An 18,347-nucleotide genomic window follows, 5' to 3' on the forward strand; every position below is an offset into this window, starting at 1 on the left:
GTGTAATTGCCAGCCGAACGATTATTCGTCGATAGATCCGAGAACGATCGAAATCGCCAGGCGATGCGGATGAAAATGCAAATTGCGAAGCTTTCTTCTCGTTTAGAATTATTCCGGTAGTTGGAAGGCATTCTCGAGAAGATTTCAGACAGAACGTGCATAGTAGAGGATAGATTGCAACCTTAGATTTTATTTTTTCCAACACAGAGTCCATGGGGGGAAAAATGGGGCCGAGTTTTGTCTTTCATAGTGTTCATAGTGTATTTAGAATAATGATAGTCTAGAACCTTCTTTTATAGCGTGTCTATAGCCGGAACTATCCTCACCAATTTTTGTTATGCTAGAGCAAGCATCGAACTTTCAAAGGATTTTAGAATATTTTATGAATACTTGGGAGAGATTCTGTCTTCGGAAAAGGTGATACAGGAATTATACACGGGGTAATGAATTTTCAATGAAACAATCACCGTCGATAGAAGAGCTTACGCTAAATTGCCTCTAATTGCAAAGGAAGCGTGCATCCATGCAGGGAGCAATGAATTTCGATCCACTTTCGACGGAATCAAAATGGAGCGACGTAGAAAATATCCCCGAGCGCGAGGAAAGTAAGGTATTTCTTCTAATTGGCGATCTTATATGGGAGGTAAATTAGGGAAAACACGTCGAAATATTAAGGAAGAAAGTGCTCCAGTTAGACCGATCCGTGTATGGTTAGATACACTCTAGAAATTTTAGCCGGCACCGAATCTATATCTTTTTGTCATAAATTTCCGGCGCTACGTCTTCCGTGAAATAAATTCCTTAATTCGGCTGCTTAACCAACACTCTCGAGGTCCCCGGTCATCGTCGAATCGAAACCAAAGCGTGGATAAAAATTTCTTTACAAAAATTCTCGTACCAAACACTCGAAACGACGTTATTTAAGTATATTAAGTATATTTGAAATAAAGTAGTATGGCTCCGCGTTCGACGGAGCTGCGCGTACGGCAGCAGCGAAAGGGTTGAATAAAGCGGAGGATTCGACTTGAAAGAAGCGTTCCTCGACTAAAACCTTTGAACTGACAAAAAGGTTCGCACTAGCCCGTCGTGGTGGACACAGGATTGGCACTTGGAAACCCTGTACGGTCCCCCGGGTACTTACAAGATGTAACAACATTTTTCTGGCTCGGTGTCGGTCGCACCGATCTTTCCTCTCGAATCACAGTTAGGCAGGTCCGAGTGTCACTAAACGTCGCGTAGAACACATTGGTTGCAGCTTCGTGGACTGTCCGAGCTTCTGTAATCCGAAAGACCTTGCGAGGCGAACATCCACGCGAGAACTGAGCTACATAGTAGACACGCGATTTTCTTTATACACTCCGGTAGCCAAGTGAAAAATATCGTTCTAAATATTATCCTACAGCCCGCCGGCCGGAGGATACTTTCATTCGCGACACGCGACCGCCGCTGGGAAATTGTTGTCCGCAACAAGTGCAGGATGCGACCACCCATCATTAACGTGGAAGCCACGCGAATTCGCTGGACGAAGAAAAAGGGGCCCGGGAGCGTTCGTATCGCGCTTCGAGATCTACGAATGTTCGATGTAATTAACTGTAATTTCTTCTAATAATACATAGCGCCAGGATCTTTTTTCCTGAAGGAAATCGTTGGTGGATCTTCGCGATGAGACCAGTATCGGCGGATCGGATGTGATCGAAGAAAACGGGACGCTGTGTGCGTGATTTTTGGAATTCGCGTAAAATATCGCGTCCGAACGAGCCGCGAAGTATAGGAGATTCGCCCATAGGTGGTCAGTAATTCTCCGTCGAGGATTTTATGCGCTCTAAAACGCACGCATTATGCACAGCGCGCTCGCTCCTCCCGATGCAACCCGTCTCACACGATAGAAACGACGGCCAGCGTCGGTGTGCCGGGACGCCGCGCGATGCACCAAAGATTTGGCTGTGTGCAGGAGCTCGCTCGCGCCGACAATCGCCACAGTTTAATGCCTTGTGTCTAATTGCCGTGCTCCGCAGATATGCGGAGATATCATCGTTGCCTCTCGTTGTGAAAACGTGGAATTAACTGCACCCTACGACTATCGCGAATAGTTTGTACGTCCCCGCCTAAGTAGACAATTAACGCTAATTACCCTCCTCGCAACCGTGTCGCGTTCACTCATTTTTTTTCCACCCCCCACCGCCTTTTTCGTTGGCCATTTTGTCGCCGTTAACGGCACGGCGGTCTTTATGATAATTCGCGCGAACGTTAAATTGGTCGGTAAAAATCAATTTGGGATTAACGGAGCTGGGATAAATTCTCATTTAAAAATAAAATATGAAACGGCTGAAATGTCCCTTCAATCTTTTATTTCCCGCTACACTGTCTGGAAATTCGCGGTGTAATCGATTTATTCGATCGAACGGGGTACAGTGAACGTAAAAAGTATTGGGGGAGCATCAGAAAATACCCTCTCAGGTTTATTTATTAATTTGCATAGCGTATAAAATTTATACATATTTCTAGAAGTGTCTGGAATTGATTATATACGAGAAAGATTGATATATTTGGGTCACAATCGGTATGAAAGTCTTTTCGAAAACTCTCGGATTGTTAATAGACCAGGATACGTGATACAGATTACGCAAATCGATCTGAAACGATACAAAGAATTTTTATCCGTACGGTTGAGGAAAATCCAAAAATAGGCGTGTGTTAATATTAATGTTTCACCTAGTATTGCCAGATATGGCAACGTAGTAAAAGTGGAGTACAAAATATTAATTGCATATATATAACTTTCCTTATGATTAAAAGAAAGCAGTTGTACGAATATTTTTTCACGGCTACTTCTTCCAAGTGCGGATTTCTTCTGAATATCTTTGTCAAGAATGCAAGTATTTCATTTTTCCCCGTGTCTAATTCATTCTACAAACATTCCTGTCTGATGTAAAGACTAGAAGATTGAGTGTATTCTATTAGAGTTTAAAATTTCAAAAGTGTATTTAATATTTACTATTTTTTTTTATTTCTCCGTCCATCTTTTGCGCTACGCGAATTAAAGCAATCACTTCACCTTTCACTTAGCATATCTTTCTATCTCTGGCTGGGGGTATAAAAAAGTGCTTTAATTTCCGATTTTTCCTAGCTTCTTTCCATTAAGACGTACGAGCAATTAAGAGTAATGTATAATAGAATAGACTTCAAACAATAAATCAACGTTTGCATATCGAACTTACGAAGAAGAGGTTTCTAATTACAAAATAAAAAAATAGTGGCGTTTGATTGGCGTGGAAATGAAAACACTCGAGTCGATTAGGTACGAGTTTTATTCAAGTAAATAGGAATGTATACAAAACCACAGGTGTCTTGAGTCGCAGGGTGTCCTTAAGAAAACTAAACTTATTAGGTACCTTCTTGAAGCGAAGAATTTGGTTATCGCGACGGATTCCACGCAAAGAATCACCGTCCAGGTACAGTGTTTCGTGGTAAAAAAATTTATTGCACATATCCCTCGTTAAACACCGTCGAACTGTAATTTCCCTCACCAGCGATGGCACGTCTTGCGAATTGGGGAGAAAGAGTGTGCCGAATCCACCGTTCAAGAATCGTCGCTGTTCCTAACTCGTCATAGTATTCGAAGAACGAAAGTCTTTCCCGGTCGATGCGAGATCTAAGCGTCACTTTTAGCTCTTTGCCTTGTAGGTCGTGAACCTCGGGTCGTCCACTATCTGTACGTTCTTCACTTTCTGCCGCGTTGTCGAGCGTTCTCCAAAATGTCCGCCAGCGAAGTCCGTCGGAGCGTCCAAATTGCTGGCCTCGTAACTCGATCTTCCGGCGTAGGTGGTCGAAGCGTAACTGGGTCCGTCGCGGGCGTCGTCTTGCGTCAATCGAATCAGATCCAGCACCGGACTTTTACCAAGCCCCGAGCTCTGATCCTTGCCAATGGTTTCCGATCCGAGATCGTAGGTGGAGGGTCGCGCCAATTCTTGAATGCTGTTCGCGTACTGGATCAAGTACTGTTGAAGCAGAGCCTTCAAATTGATGTTCTGCGTGGTCTTGGTCTGAATGGGAGATGCCCCGTCCACTCTGAGGATGATGACGGGGATCAACGAGTTGCCAGCTTGCACGAAAGTCGGTCGAACGTTCAGGATGGAGGACGGGTTTCTGATGTACTCCGAGATGGAGGGGTTATAGTTCAACAGATCGGTGTACTGAAGATTGGAATAGTTGTTCAGATCGTTGTTGCTCGGCTTCTTGGGCTCCTCGCCGGCTGTTAGCACCGTGTCCAAGTAGTTCTGCACCTTTGTATTATACTTGGACGTCGAACCGAAGAAGCTAGTGACGGGTGTCGTGTGGTTGACAGTTGGTTCCGTCACGTAGGAGTCGGTGTACTCCGGATTTGGGCTGTTTGCCTCGTACCTGGAGGGGATTTGTCGGTATGGCGAGTCGTAGTTAGGTTTCTGACTGCTGGGGCTCGGCTTAGTTCTTCCGGAATACGCGGACGAGAAGGAGTAACCATTGGCGGGCTTCCGTTGTTGCGCCAGGTTCGCGTTCTGCCTCTGTGTCAGCAAGTTCTGATAACCTAGTCTGTACACTTGCTGCTGAGGCAAGCTCGAGGACAACGACTCCGAGGAGACGAACAGGTTCGCCTCTTGCTGTCCGTTCTGCTCGGGAACAGTGGGGAATTGCACCGGTCCCTGGGAGAGGACGCTGCTCTCCGTGGTGGCTTCGTAGATCGATTGGGGTCGCTGGGATTTCGTCAGATGAGTAGATTGTGGATACTCCACGTAGGTAGCCGGAGGAACGTCGGAGACTCGACCGTCCGGGTACTTCCAGAAGACTTTGTTCTCGTAACGGACTCCGTTCTCCAGCGTGTACCTGGGCCCTGATCCCTGAAGACGGGGGTCGTAGCTCGGGGGAGCGATCGTGGACGACTCGACGCTTTGTGCAACGGTTTCAAAGTTCTGGGAGTTTACGTTGGATGGAATGTTCTGTCTCTGGGGGAACGGACGCGGCGTGACGTAGTTGAACGATGCAGTGTGCGAATTCTCCGTCGGGATGAAAGACGATTGCGTGGTAGTCGGGGCCACGTTGCCTCTGTACCCCGAATACTGGGCCCCGAACGAGCTGACCGACGGTTTAGGCGTAGGGAGGTACTTTTGGTACGATCCGAAATTGTAGTTCGACGGTTTCTGCGGCTTCGTGCGCGATCCAAACGGCGGCTGAGAGCTGACAGGTTGTTGGAAGTTCAGGTACTGCAGGTTCGGTTGTGCCTGAGCTTGACTTTGAACTGGCGGTGAAACGAACGAGTTCTGTTGCGGCCCGTAAAAGAAATGCTCCCCCTGGTTGACGGGCTGAACCTTCTCGATGATGGTTTTGGGCAGAAACGGGCTGATCGACTCCTCGATGGTCACCGCGGTTCCCGATTTTCCAGCTGGAAAATAGTAATTGTATCTCCTCGGTTGCAGGGCGTTCTTATCGAGACCGTAACCGAGGCCACTGTTCACGGTTCGCTTGGACTTCTCCTCGGACGCGACGCTTTCGTCCGTGTCGTTCCCAAAGTCCAGCAAAATGATCGGTGGCAAAATGGGCAATCGATCTTCCTCCCCCGCGTTATCTTTCTTCGTGGTAGGGTCCTCCGCGTCGTTTAAATTTGCAGACTCGACGACGGCGTCGGCCTGGGCGCTCGCTTTCGACAGATCCTTTCTGGACGTTTTCGCTTGGCCGAGGCCAACTATCAGCAACATCGTGGCGATCTGAAAACGAAGGACACGGTTTAGGGATTGTCCTCGATCGTAAAAAGACGATATTACTGGCGTAGCAGTTTGATATATTAACTATAAAAGCATCGTAAAATATAGCTTTGCATTCTGAAGGTTTGGGGTTCGGGAGGAGTAAATCGGTGCCTTAGTGGGACATAAAACTGTTGAAAGAAAATATAAACGTTCGATAGAATTGTTACAAACTAGATATTATGTATATTAACGCGTATTAAAAATACTAAAACTTTGGACGCGTGCAGTTCCGAAACTACTAGTGTTTTATTAATTATTAAGGTATTGTTAGAAGCGGTAAACCTTCCCCTTTAAAATGGTTTTTTGTTTTTGACGATCGGACTATCCGTTTCCGAGATATCGTAATTTATGTAAAGGGGTAATTTTTTTAATCCGACTTTCTCTGTCTTTGTCTAGCGCGTCGGACCTCTGCGTCGCACGTGCATCGCGCTGACCTACCCCAATTTACTACGAGCGCGTACGTGACGGCCTTGCCAAGGCCGTTGCATTTCCAAGAATTTACTATGCACTCTACTCGCGCGCGCGAAGTCAATGAACGCGTGCGCGCGCTGATGTCAACAAACTTCGAACCCTTATATCTCGGAAACTACCCACCGCATCGACTTGAAATTAAAATCACTATATCTCGGGAACTAATAAAGCTATCGACTCGTACAAACGCTCATTTTAAAGGGTATTTCATCCTCTAACTAATGACCATATCACCTACCATAATTTTTACTATCTTCCATGTTTATTTTGAAGTTTACTTTGACGCTCGCTAATAAAGCTATCGACTTGTACAAACGCTCATTTTAAAGGGTGTTTCATCCTCTATCTAACGACCATATCACCTATCATAATTTTTGCTATCTTCTATATTTATTTTGAAGTTTAATTACCAAATAATTTTCAGTTAGATTTATTGTGTTAAATTCTGATTTCACTTAATGTTTCATACAGAAAATTTTGCTTACGTTTTACATATATTAAATTTAGACTGTATAAAATATTGTTGACCAAATTGGCCAACAAACAAATGATACTCGAGGCATTAAAAATAATTTCCCCATACGTGGATCTACAATTCCACTAGTTGGATAGAAAATCCGTAAAATTAAACGTGGTTTTGTAGTTGTAAAACACTGCATAGGATAATCGTACTTTCGCTTCCCTTCTCCGAACGCGAAGCCGCTCCCATTTGCGTTCGAGAGATGTTTACCGAGGCAATAATGATCGAGGGGAAATCCTGGTCGGCGATCATCGCGGGGGTCGACCTTGGAAGGAAAGAGTTTGGATTTCTACAAGGTTACAGTCGGTGTCAAGCACCCGGAGAACGAGTTCCACGCGCGGTGCACTTGTGATTTTCACCGCTTTCTTCGACAGTCGCCTCGGGGTATATCCGCGAATCAAGCCTCCAACGCGGATCTTCAGCGTGAAGAGCAATTAACAATAACTATGATATATCGGCGTTCTATTCGAGTTTCTATGAATTTTGATTTTGCTCGAGTCACGGTCATAATGATTCTCGAAGAAGGAAAGTCCCGCGTACGGCCTGGTTTTTCGTAAAACCGATCCGCCTGGAAAGTCGTCGATCGTAAACGTTTCGCAAGCGTTGTTTATCGAACGAAAGCGAGAGCCTCGTCATTTTCGTCGGGTTTATCCCCCTGGCCGGATATGAAATCAACCGTTACCCAACGAGGACCATGGGGAACGGACTTTACGACAGTTCTCGCACCAGTGTTCCCCGAATACCTTCCAAGGACTTTCACTAACTTGCTCAAGAGCATCTGCCACGGTTACTTTGCCGGACGCTGAGCGACCATGGATGAAAGAAGATAAGAAACACTTTCTCCGTAATGACCGATTCGGAGGAGATTGGACAACGACGCGAATAACGAAATTCATTTGCAAGTTTCCATTTAGATGTTCGCGAATTAATACCGGTGGAGTGACGGTTTCGGTCGAATCGACGTGTATCCGCGGGATATTAGACGAGATCAGTCGACGTAGACGTAACGAACGCACGCTCGAATGCATACGAATTAACGTGAATCAAAGGTGTCTCGTATTACCCGGAGAATAATAGGAATGATCGCTTACAAACGCGATAAGACGGAAAACGGAGTCCGTGCACGTAAAACAATTACTCGTCGCGTCTATTCCGGAGTTGGAAATTTCAGCTTACAACTGTGGATGATTAAACTGCGCGACCCTGTCCCTTCATAACTTCGTTGTTACGCAAAATCCCAACTACGATGCACAGAGGACTAGTTCGCGTAGAGTTAGGAGGAACGATCACTCGATAGAAAAACGTGGACACTGTTTTAATCGAAGAATGGAGTAATAGAAATTAAAGTGGGAGTGGTCGCGATAGAACGAAAATCACCGTACTTACGTAGATCGCGTTAGGTCCCATGGCGACGGTCGACCTTAAACCTGCACGCTTTGCGGTCTCGTGGTGTGTATTTGGGACTGATGAAGCACAGACCGCAACATCCCACCTTATATGCCTTCGCCTGAACCGCGAGAGGGACAGCACGATTATAGTTTCACCGCCGTAACACGGAGGCATTTCTCATTCGATACGTACGGAAAGACACCTGCCAGTAGCGTAGCGACGCCTTCGAGATTGCATGCTCATCCTCGATCAGCGTTTCGACGCGAGGAAACCAGGAACCACGATCCGATTCCCGGGCGTAACACGAGCCATTCAAGCGACCGATAATCGACGTTAGGTTTCCGCGACGGGAATCTCTTTTTCTAGCCTGCAGGAATTTATGCAATCGCGCGAATCGTTGCCGCACGCCTAATTCCGTTGCGTCATTTCGCCACCTGCTAACGAAGAATTGGAAAACGTCCACGCCGTAATCTATTTTAACACCTCCTTTCCCACAATCTTGTTGGAAAATTACGCTGATACTATTTTACGTAATAATATGAGTTTATCACTCTCACAATTTAAATTTAAATTTAATTTTTTTTAATTATGATTACAGGTTTCTAATGAATTTCTAAATTTCTGGTCGTCCAAAAAAAGATTGTAAGTTTAATATTAGTGTATCGATAAAGAGGGCCTGAAGATGGCCGATCGAGGATCGTCGCGATTCGAACGAGGGGGGATTTTTTGGTGGAATGTTGGTTCCAACGTAGCTGAATTTCTGGGAAGTTATTTTGAAAGCCTACACCATTGGCTCTTTCCTACAGCATCCGCTTTCTCATTTCGGCACGCCGCGACACACGCGCGACCTGTGTGTGCGTGTGTGTGTGTCGGTGGCGTGCCTCGTGTGACACAGTCTCTTCCGTCGGTGTACGTTGTGTGTACGATGATGATTTTGTCACGAGCACATTAGCGCCACAGTCATAGATATTAGCGAATACGTTAGGTGTACGAGAAAAATTTACGGGGCCCAGATTTCGAACGTTTCTAACATCTAAATCTCATTAATCTTTCAAGGTATTTGAATAAGTCGTAGCGAGCGCCGTAACAAAATCTTCTTTGGTAATTCACACTGATATTCGCGGACGATTCTCTAATGCTCGAGGGAAATCTCAACTGACCTGTATAAATGAAATTGAAAAACAGTGAGTGTAATATCTTAACCTACTTGCACCGTAAGCGATTTAACGGTTTCTCGATTGAATATTCTCGAAAAGTCTGGTCCATGACAGTCACGATACGTATGACTTCGTTTTCTATTGTCTCCTACGCGAACAAAAGCATCTTAATCGCTCCTAGTCGCTATCGGAGCAATCGTACGACCATTTACGCGCCGAATAAGCTTGCAACGATGCATCTTCTGTCTTAATTGCGCGAACGTATACAATTACAGATCGCACCTTTATTCGGGCCAAGGATAAGATCTCTCTTTTACTAATCGTCGTTGGACCAATTACGAAGTTTCGGTGCGATTCCAGGTAGATAACAAAAGACTTCTTTAATAAGACTTTTATTTTTTTTTTAAAGAGTCGTATAAAACGTATAGGCCTGTAAAAGGGAGAGAAAAAAAAAGAAAACAACAGAGTAAAGACGAAACACGACGTTCACGCTCGTTGCTCGACGTTCCTCGATGAAAGACTAGATATGCGATCGCGCCTTGTATCGTTGGCGAAATGTCTTCGGCTCGTAACTATTTCGAACGTCGAAATTGTCCATCGACGAGACCAAAACACCCTACTGACCACGTGTGCTCGACGTTCGTAGAGACGAGTCCACCGAATTAATCGGTTTTGCGTTTCTTGTGCAGGAAGTTCTCCTTCGACGGCAGAAAGCCGCTCTCCAGCTTTATAGGCCTCTCTTGATATCTGTAACAAAACATTACGTGTCAGTTTCACTCGAAAGTGGGGGAGTAAATAAATTTAAAAATGTAAAAATGGCTGTTTTCCAGGACAGTGGCTCACCTGGCGTAATCCTGGGCCGCGATTAATTTGCTGGGAACGTACGAGTCCAGCAGAGATCTGGGTTCGGACAGACCCACGTCGTTCTGCGCTGAAATGGACTCGTCGTCCTGCGAAGGGACGGGCAACAGGGGCGTGATGTCGGATTTAAAATCTTGAGCGGGCAGTTGGGGTGGCACCAAATCGCTATTCGGTTCCTCCGGTTCCTGTCGCAACAGATCAAGTTATCAAAAATCTTCTCGAATGTAAAGTATTACGCGTCAAAGTAGCAAGAAGCTCGCAACTGTAAGAAGTTCTCCCATGCATAGTTACAGTCTGTCAGTCGGGCAGGTTCGGTTTCATTTTTCGCCGAGTAGAAATTTTTTCTAAAAAAAACTCGACCAGCAACGCCTTTTTATTCTAATAATTACTCTCGTTAACTCGGTTAATAACGTACTCCTTTCGCTACTACGGTCTCTGGAGTCGGTTGTCCGCGGTAGTGAAAGGTTCCTAGAAGTCGATCGCGATCAAGATGAATCTTTCTCCCGTCGCCATTAACGAACCCCGGTGTACCAACCTTGACGTAATTTAGAGAGACGGTCTGGCTTGCTTGCTGTATCGGTGCTTGATTTGGCAGCTGATCGGCGATCGTCGTCGCGGTGTCCAACTGCTCGCTCGGAACACTGTACTTCCCGTTGGCGTGCGGGGCGTTATCCTGACCGTAGGCAGGTGCACGAGCGTAAACGTCGCTGTAAACCGGCGTGGCATGCATGTAAACCATCGTGGGCTGAGCGTAAACCAGCTGGGGGACGTATTGCGGCTGGGTCTGAGCGATGTACGCCTGCGTGTATAAGAATTGCCTTCCTTGGGCGTACGATTGCTCCGTTGGAAAGTACGTCGGTACGCTCGCTAACGGGGCGTTTGTGTACTTCTTCGGAGTAACGGGAGTGGCGTAAACCGTGGTGCCTTTTATTGCCTGAAAGAACGATCGTTTTAGACCTCCGGCAGCCTTAAATCCGTCCACGCGATGCCGGAAGCGGCAGTAACTTGCGTCCGCTCGCGCGGCGAGCAGAATACCGGATCGATCGTAAGGGAAACTAATTAGAACCGAGCCATTATCGTCGAAAAGATCGTTCGTTCGTTGCACCAACCTTGGTCGTGACAGCGGTCGGGCTCGCTGCATTGTATTTGCCGGGGTATTGAAGCTGATAAGTCGGCTTCACCGAAACAATTGGTTTCTGGTTTAGGGTAGACGTGTAGACAGGGATGGATATCTGGTCCGACGTAGCTGCAGTCAATCGTGGCACCAACACGCTGCTTTTACCGGGATTTACGTCTAAATTCGGGTAATAGGTCAGTAGGTGCATCATGGGGACGTCGAGGTACACTGTTTCTGTAATAACAAGGACACGTGTGTACGATCCAACCCGAGGGGCGGGCTGATTTTCCGTAGAAACGATATCGATACCTTTGTTCCCGTTCCTCGCATACTTTGCCGTCGCCGATTTCTGCTGGGTGGTCTGCAGCTGATTGCCAACGGTCACTTCCGGTTGATAGATCAGGCGTTGGGTTTCGTAAACGTTCGGTGGAGGCTGTTGTTGCTGATATTGATTGTAGTATTGAAGAGGTAACGTCTGTTCGGGTAATACGTTGTTCTGCTGTTGGTAAACTTGACCCCGGTTGGCGTATTTGTTCTGCTGGACGTACACTTCCGGCGGAATTTGCTGAAATAAATTTCTTAATAAAATTAAGAGAATCTGCGACGATATTTATTCGAGAGAAGTTTGCTTTACGTTTTGATTCGCCGGAGGGGTGACGTATGTCACGGGCGAGCTGGTCGGCCTACTGTACTGGCTGGGGATCTGATATTGTTGCTGACTAACTTCCGGTTTCGTTAGGTACTTGGTTTCCTCCGATCGTACGATCCCAGACTTGGACGCTTCCACTCTCAAATTGTCCCTCTCTATGTCCTCCAGATTAATCTTCTTCTCCCCGTTTATGCCAACGAACAGCACACCCAATACGAAATACAGCTTCTGCAAATTAAACAATGAACATTGCGATCCGCTGATCGAAGATTCTTGTCGCGATAATAACAGGCTATTTAAACGATAAGGTAAATCGATTTCCCGTTAATCTAACGAGCTAATTTTCATGCGGATACGATTCCATCGAATGCTCGACGTTATTTAATTTCGATCATGTATGTGTTCCTTAACCATTGCGAATACTGGTAAAAAGTGAACTTGCATCGGGGTACACTTTCACTGCCCGCGAAGTTCTGGGTTAAACATCCGGAATGGACCAGTCTTTTATATACTGCGCCGCGCATCGAGCCCCTCCCGTGGACCAAGTGTATCCCATCATCAATACAAAAGTAAAAGTTTCTCTTCCTGGATCTCACGTGAATTTCGGTGCAACCCGTTCGAAATGGTTCTCCACTAAATTGTGGTGTCGTCGAAAAAATAAAATACGTCCCATCGAACTACTTCGAAAGAACTACGTATCAAGTAACTTTCATTTCGGTCTAATCATTCGTTCTCGTAAAAGGAAAATCATAAGCTCTAACGTATGTAGCAGTCTGATGCGTTAAGTATACAGGATGTTCAATGCTAAGTGCCGTGTATTTTATAGAATGAACGTGCAGAGACATATACTTTTTCTGAGCTCGAAGATTCTTTTTAAAACTTAATAAAATTATGGCACGTTAATGTCCAAGCTCATCCGGGATTAGACAGTTAGTTTCGTGGTAAAAGCGATCTCCAAAGTGACTCTATGATCCCAGCTATACTTTCTAATATGTAGGCCAGCTCCCAGAAGCAAAAAATCGACTCAAAAAGTGCAATAATTAGAAGCAAAGATTTTATTTTATTAATACGTGTATCTAAATGTGAATTTAATATACATTTCGTGGAAACGAATTCAGGTGGGAATATAGAAAAGGGAGCTGAAAAATATCTCCGGAAATGCGCAGAAATAAAATTAGATCCAGCAGAACCCAGTACGGTAAACAGGATCAGAGATGTAATGTTTCAAAGTTTAATTAAAAGAGAGTAAAAAACGCGTACAGATTTTTATATACCGCCTCGTCAAACTCATTTTTCGATGACTACACCTCGTTATGCACTCATTTTTGGTTGAACTTTCAAACATCACATCACCGGTTCTATATATCGCGGGGGATTTTCCAGTTTCTCGTTTCCTTTCGCTGAAAGCTAATTAAACATTTTTTACGTAATTTCATAAACTGAAAAAATATTCCCCTTTCAACTTTTCCCTATATTCCCTTTTGAATTCGTTTCTGCGAAATGAAATAAATTAAATTCACATGAATGCAATAAAATATTTTCAATTATTAAATCGAAAAACATTTTAATTGTTTGTTCTGTTCCTAACTTTGACATTTCTGGTTTTTAAAAATATTTTCCTCTACCATTGCTTCTCTAACATTGCTTTCTTGGAGCATCCTGTGGACGACAAAGTTCCTCAAAAATAGCAGTTCGCGTTCGTAAGTAGAGCCTACGAGGAGACATAATTCGATGAAATCATGTACCACTTACCATGCTGCCCAAGCGTAAAAAAGTACGATCGCGACACAAAGATCCTAGCTCTACTACAAATCCAAACTAGATTCACCTTCTCTTATATAGCCTTTACCCCTACCCGTTGCATCCCCTGACGCAGCGCACACTTCACTTGAGGATCAAGGCGCGTATAATGATCCTCTTGAACCACGTGTTAAGGAATAAAATCGGTTCGTCCTGATAAAAGTGAAGGGATCAAGAGAAGGCACTGATTGTCCATTTCGCGCTTAAAACCCCGTGCAGCGTGCGTTGTGTCGCGTCGTAAACGAGAGGAACGTCGCGAAAGGCGAGATGTAGTTGAATAATAGTTGTTCCGACGTTAGAGTAGAGCAACCTTGATTTTACACGCTTCCATGACGCGTGAAACGGAAGTACGCGTATCCTTGGACTTCTCGACGAGTCGCGGGCGGGAAAAATCAATTTGTTTCGTTTTGGATTATATCAATTTTTTAATTTCTAATGCCTCCCGGAGCCGTCGAGAGCCGTACTCGTTTCCTACGACCGGTAGTAGCTTACGTCGAACGGTCAATTCGAGAAAAACAAACGTTATTACAGGCTCGACCGTGAGAACCTGTGCAGAAAATCGATGGAAACGCGGATGTGCTTCGTACCGTTCGGAAACTGATCATTAGTCGTGTATTTCTAACTTCCAGCCGTAGTGATCCACACCAAATGCATTTTCAATGGATGGGGGCACGTTAAACGGCTGTCGCGGAACAGAGGGGACCCGGCAATCTCCGTTTAAATCGTTCCAAGTTTTCCAGCACGAAGTCGTACTAATTATTCTGCCGGTTAATCGGTTCATTAGTTTGCTAATGAAGTGAATTCGTTCCCGGGCTGTGTTCGACAGCTTTTATCGGGGATTCACGCGTTGTATATACTGTGTGCTTTTGAAAGACTGTTCGGAACTTCTGGTACTCGCTATACCGAATAAATATACTCGCTCCATGGGGTCCAAGCATCGATCATTTCGGAGTAAATAACTATTTCAAATATCAATAATATATGTAACTTGAGAGTCAGTATTTTCACACAGATCATTTTCGTTACCAGAATATTCGAACAAATGAATCGTTTCGAAAACTTTTAAGGCGATCATGGATTTATGAATCGAGCTGTGAACTTTCTATCTATAGGGTGGAGTCGGGATTAAGAAAACACTTTTCTCGAACAATTGAAGAGAGGATATTCAGAGAAAGACGGAATTATCGTCGACTTACCAGCAACCGAGTCTAAAGTTTTCGTTCCGCGTATCATTCAACTCGAATAGAATGAGAATGATGCATTTCGTCGGGACAAAAGACAACCCTTTCGGCGTATAATCACGTTATTTTATTGATCTATTAAGGGGATAAATATTTGTTGTCGCAAAAGAAATTTAATCGTCGGATGAGTTTGCAAAATATCCGTGCATGTTTTTTAACGAAACGGGGATCCCGAAGTATAGTCGTGTGCGTTATATAAATTACATATTCGCGTTACGCTATCTAGATGATCCAGTTTAGATATACGCCGGGAGTAAAATCGGTTAAATAAGAAATTCGTACGCTTTGCCAAGAGATATAAAGGCAAACTGGATACATTCGTTCGAAGACTGCATAAGAAACGCCTAAACGACTTAACAGATAACCTACGGTAACGGTCAAATAGAAAATAAAGTCGCGCAAAGATACGGGCCAACGAGACAACATTTGCATGCCAATTTCACCGACACGCCGGTACAATTTATCGAACGTTTTATTCCAAGACGTACGCGTAAAATAGTCGATCAATGATCTGGAACTTTTCCAGACACGCGCCTCGAAGGTTGCTGATACCACATATCTTTACGATGTTCCCAGGAAATTGTACACTTTGGGATTCATTGTATCTGTTTAACCCTTACATAAATTACACAGATTTTTCTGCAATTGTCATTCCGTCCGTGTTCGCGAATACTGGCCCGTAACTTCCTTTTCGTCTGACGTGCGTACGCGTTGCTATAGTTCTTACATTTAGTAGATGACATACTTTCTCCCTGTTTTCTCCGATTCGACTTCGCCCTAAACCGAAAATGTTCTTGACATGATTCTAATCTAACTTTCGAAATATGTATCGATGATCGTACGATCGCTCTTGTTATTGGCCAGGAAGAGGCGCCGGTAATTCTCTTCGCGGTCGAGTGAAAATTAGCAGGAAAGCGCGTAAGGACTGCCACAGAAGGAAGAAAAGAGGATTTCCACTGCGAAAAATTGGTTTACGGCCGACGGAGGGAAAGGAGATCCCGCGATGACCGTCGGTCTGTTCGCCATTGAATCGCGCGTTTCCGCGAACCCTTTCTTCGTACGTGCACAGGTACGAATCGCTCCAAGAGGGAAAAAACACTTTCTATCCGCATCCCGGGCGTGGAAGCGGAGGGACCGATCTATAAAACGATGACCGCCGCTCGTACCTCGAATCGAATTACCTTCAATTAACTCGAGAAACTTTCTCGGTCGTGCAGTCGCGTGATATTTGCGAGAAAAAACCCCGTACGGACGAGCGTGCCCCGCGTTTTCGGGATTTCGTCATCGCAGGTAGAAAGACGAGCGTTCTACTAAAAAGGGGCACCGCACGCTGGGACCCAATGACCTCACCTGGGTAAAAAATCTCTAGCATGGGCCCTGTTTGAAACATTTAGATGATATCTTGTATTTAAAGAATGGTCCACCATCGTGTACTTTCCTTGCAATTGTTACTAATTGTACCAGACAACTTGACCCTAAACTTGAGGACTCTTACTCGTGCCACAGTTTTAAATTGAACCAGCTCTAAATCCCTGGCACACTCTCACCAGCAAACTTTATGGACAACGCTCGATCTCTCTTTTTATCTTCGGTCATCGGTACTTCGTCTACATTATTCATCTGTTACACTGTTAATTCAGGAACTGATCATTAATTCGTCCAGCTCGGCTGAAAGTAGGACTATCTGAGCCGTGCATCCGACGTTCGTGCAAACGTCAGTTCGCAGCAACGCCTTTTTTATTACGCGGACTTAGAAGCCACGATCATCGTCGCGATAAATTATATTTTTTCCAATTACAGCACCTATGAGAGATTTTTTCTTTCCTCGCGCCGCAAATTATAACAGTACGGCCCTCCGGTTCTTTATCAACTTTCAACTTCTTCAAACACGCAGCTACCGCATTCATTATTCGACACTAACAATCAACTTTCCCTTTCTAGTTTTCCTCTTGGTTTTGTCTCCGGACTCCACATTTTGCTGTTTACTTTCTTTCGCTCGGCGCAATTGCCATTTTATACACACAGGCATCTTCCAAATCATTATGCACATATTTTATGTACTTCCACTCTGTACCGAGCCACTCCTTAGTTTTCTTTGGAGTATAACAAAGACCATTGTCTTGTTGAAAAATATAGCCCCCATACTCCGGTTCGAGCAACTTATTAACAAGTTCTTGCGACGTGTTTGTACTCGTTTTCATTTTAATTCGACTCATAGGTGAAGTACAGTCAAAATGACAGGTTCAGGAATGGATAGGTTGGGGTAGTAAGAATACAAAGTTTCGCAATAATTAATTTTTATTCTATAGAATGTTGGTACAATGTTATTATTAAATCCATGTCGATAGACGAGCGACGAAATTTAACGCAGACTTCGCTCCTACGCAGAGGTCGAAGTGTGTCAAACGCGTCGTTTGCAGAAAGTTCACAGGTTACCGGTACGCTCACGGACAAGAAAGTTTACGGCGTTGCGCGACATTGAAACATTCGCAGTTTCATATTCCCAATCCAATAAAGAATTCCAACCAGAACGAGGAGAAAGCAAATTCCGTGATTCCATCGCGTATGCAACGCGAAAAATCGCCGAATCTCGGAGGCGTTCCTTCAAACAAAAGTATAGTTAAGGATCCTCGATGATCGAGAAAAGCGTCGATGTCGAGCTTCCAGGTCACCGTGTACATTGCAGATCTAAATCGGGCCCGCGAGAAAGTAAGAGGCTCGGTACGTCCGATTTTATTTTCGACCGCCGTGAACGCGAAAAATAAAGCAAAAAACGTTGGTACACGCCACTCTCTCTCTTACCCGACGCCGATCCACGTCCGAGAGATTCTGTTGGATCGCACTTCCCCTTTCCATTACCGCGCCCAAACGATCGACCGGACGTTGCCGCGATCCGGATCTCTTCCTTTCGTTCCGCGATCGTTGCTCTGCCCTTCCACGTGCATCTCGAAACGCTCGAGAACTCTCGATCCGATCGAGACGCGTTCGTCTACCGTTCACCGGCTCGCGATCGGTAAAATATCGTTCTCTTTTTTTGGTCAGCGAACGTTTAACACTTTCTTCGGGCAACGGTTTCTGGGGCTCCGCGCAGGAAAGGCGAAAAGGAAAGGAGAAAAGACACGCTTCGCGGAAAACAAACAACAACGATAGTTTATTAGCTAGTGACTGTGTAACAAATACAAAATGCGTAGGATGAAAGATCGTCGGGATCGAAAATTAAAGGAATATTAGTGCGTCTTAATCTAGAGAGGTCCTGCCCTTGGCACTCTGTCAGAAAGTATTCGTTATGAAAGAAATAAAATAGAAACTACGAAACGGTACGTCCAGAGATCGATTTCTTCGACTACGATTCGGTAGAAGAATAA

The 18,347-nt window shown here is 44.9% G+C and overlaps 2 protein-coding genes across 2 annotated transcripts; both read right to left on the reverse strand.

Moving 5' to 3' along the window:
* Window positions 1-3,665: 3,665 nt before the first annotated feature.
* LOC122396956 lies at window positions 3,666-8,331 on the reverse strand. Its single transcript, XM_043395754.1, has 2 exons — window positions 8,155-8,331; window positions 3,666-5,738 (listed from the first exon to the last, which is right to left on the reverse strand). The coding sequence occupies exons 1-2, from the start codon at window positions 8,329-8,331 to the stop codon at window positions 3,666-3,668; spliced, it is 2,250 nt and encodes a 749-aa protein (XP_043251689.1).
* A 1,645-nt stretch (window positions 8,332-9,976) lies between these two features.
* Window positions 9,977-17,011, reverse strand: LOC122396958. The gene is made up of 7 exons (XM_043395755.1): window positions 16,904-17,011; window positions 11,927-12,169; window positions 11,602-11,830; window positions 11,285-11,526; window positions 10,711-11,109; window positions 10,158-10,360; window positions 9,977-10,061 (listed from the first exon to the last, which is right to left on the reverse strand). Exons 1-7 carry the CDS (start codon window positions 17,009-17,011, stop codon window positions 9,977-9,979), a joined length of 1,509 nt encoding a protein of 502 aa, XP_043251690.1.
* Window positions 17,012-18,347: the final 1,336 nt, after the last annotated feature.

The sequence above is a fragment of the Colletes gigas genome, unplaced genomic scaffold (genome assembly GCF_013123115.1).
Source record: "Colletes gigas isolate AHSC1104 unplaced genomic scaffold, ASM1312311v1 Colletes_gigas_Sc00008, whole genome shotgun sequence".
NCBI classification, from domain to species: Eukaryota; Metazoa; Arthropoda; class Insecta; order Hymenoptera; family Colletidae; genus Colletes; species Colletes gigas.

Excerpts from the sequence above, each read along its gene's own strand:
- LOC122396956 (XM_043395754.1), bottom strand. The coding sequence starts at position 8,331 with ATGCCTCCGTGTTACGGCGGTGAAACTATAATCGTGCTGTCCCTCTCG. Across the intron at positions 5,739-8,154 it reads TGGGACCTAACGCGATCTAC|ATCGCCACGATGTTGCTGAT; the intron begins GTAAGTACGGTG and ends CTTCGTTTTCAG.
- LOC122396958 (XM_043395755.1), bottom strand. The coding sequence starts at position 17,011 with ATGCCTGTGTGTATAAAATGGCAATTGCGCCGAGCGAAAGAAAGTAAA. Across the intron at positions 11,831-11,926 it reads CCCCTCCGGCGAATCAAAAC|CAGAACAAATACGCCAACCG; the intron begins GTAAAGCAAACT and ends GTGTACGTCCAG. Across the intron at positions 10,062-10,157 it reads GCGGCCCAGGATTACGCCAG|ATATCAAGAGAGGCCTATAA; the intron begins GTGAGCCACTGT and ends GTTTTGTTACAG.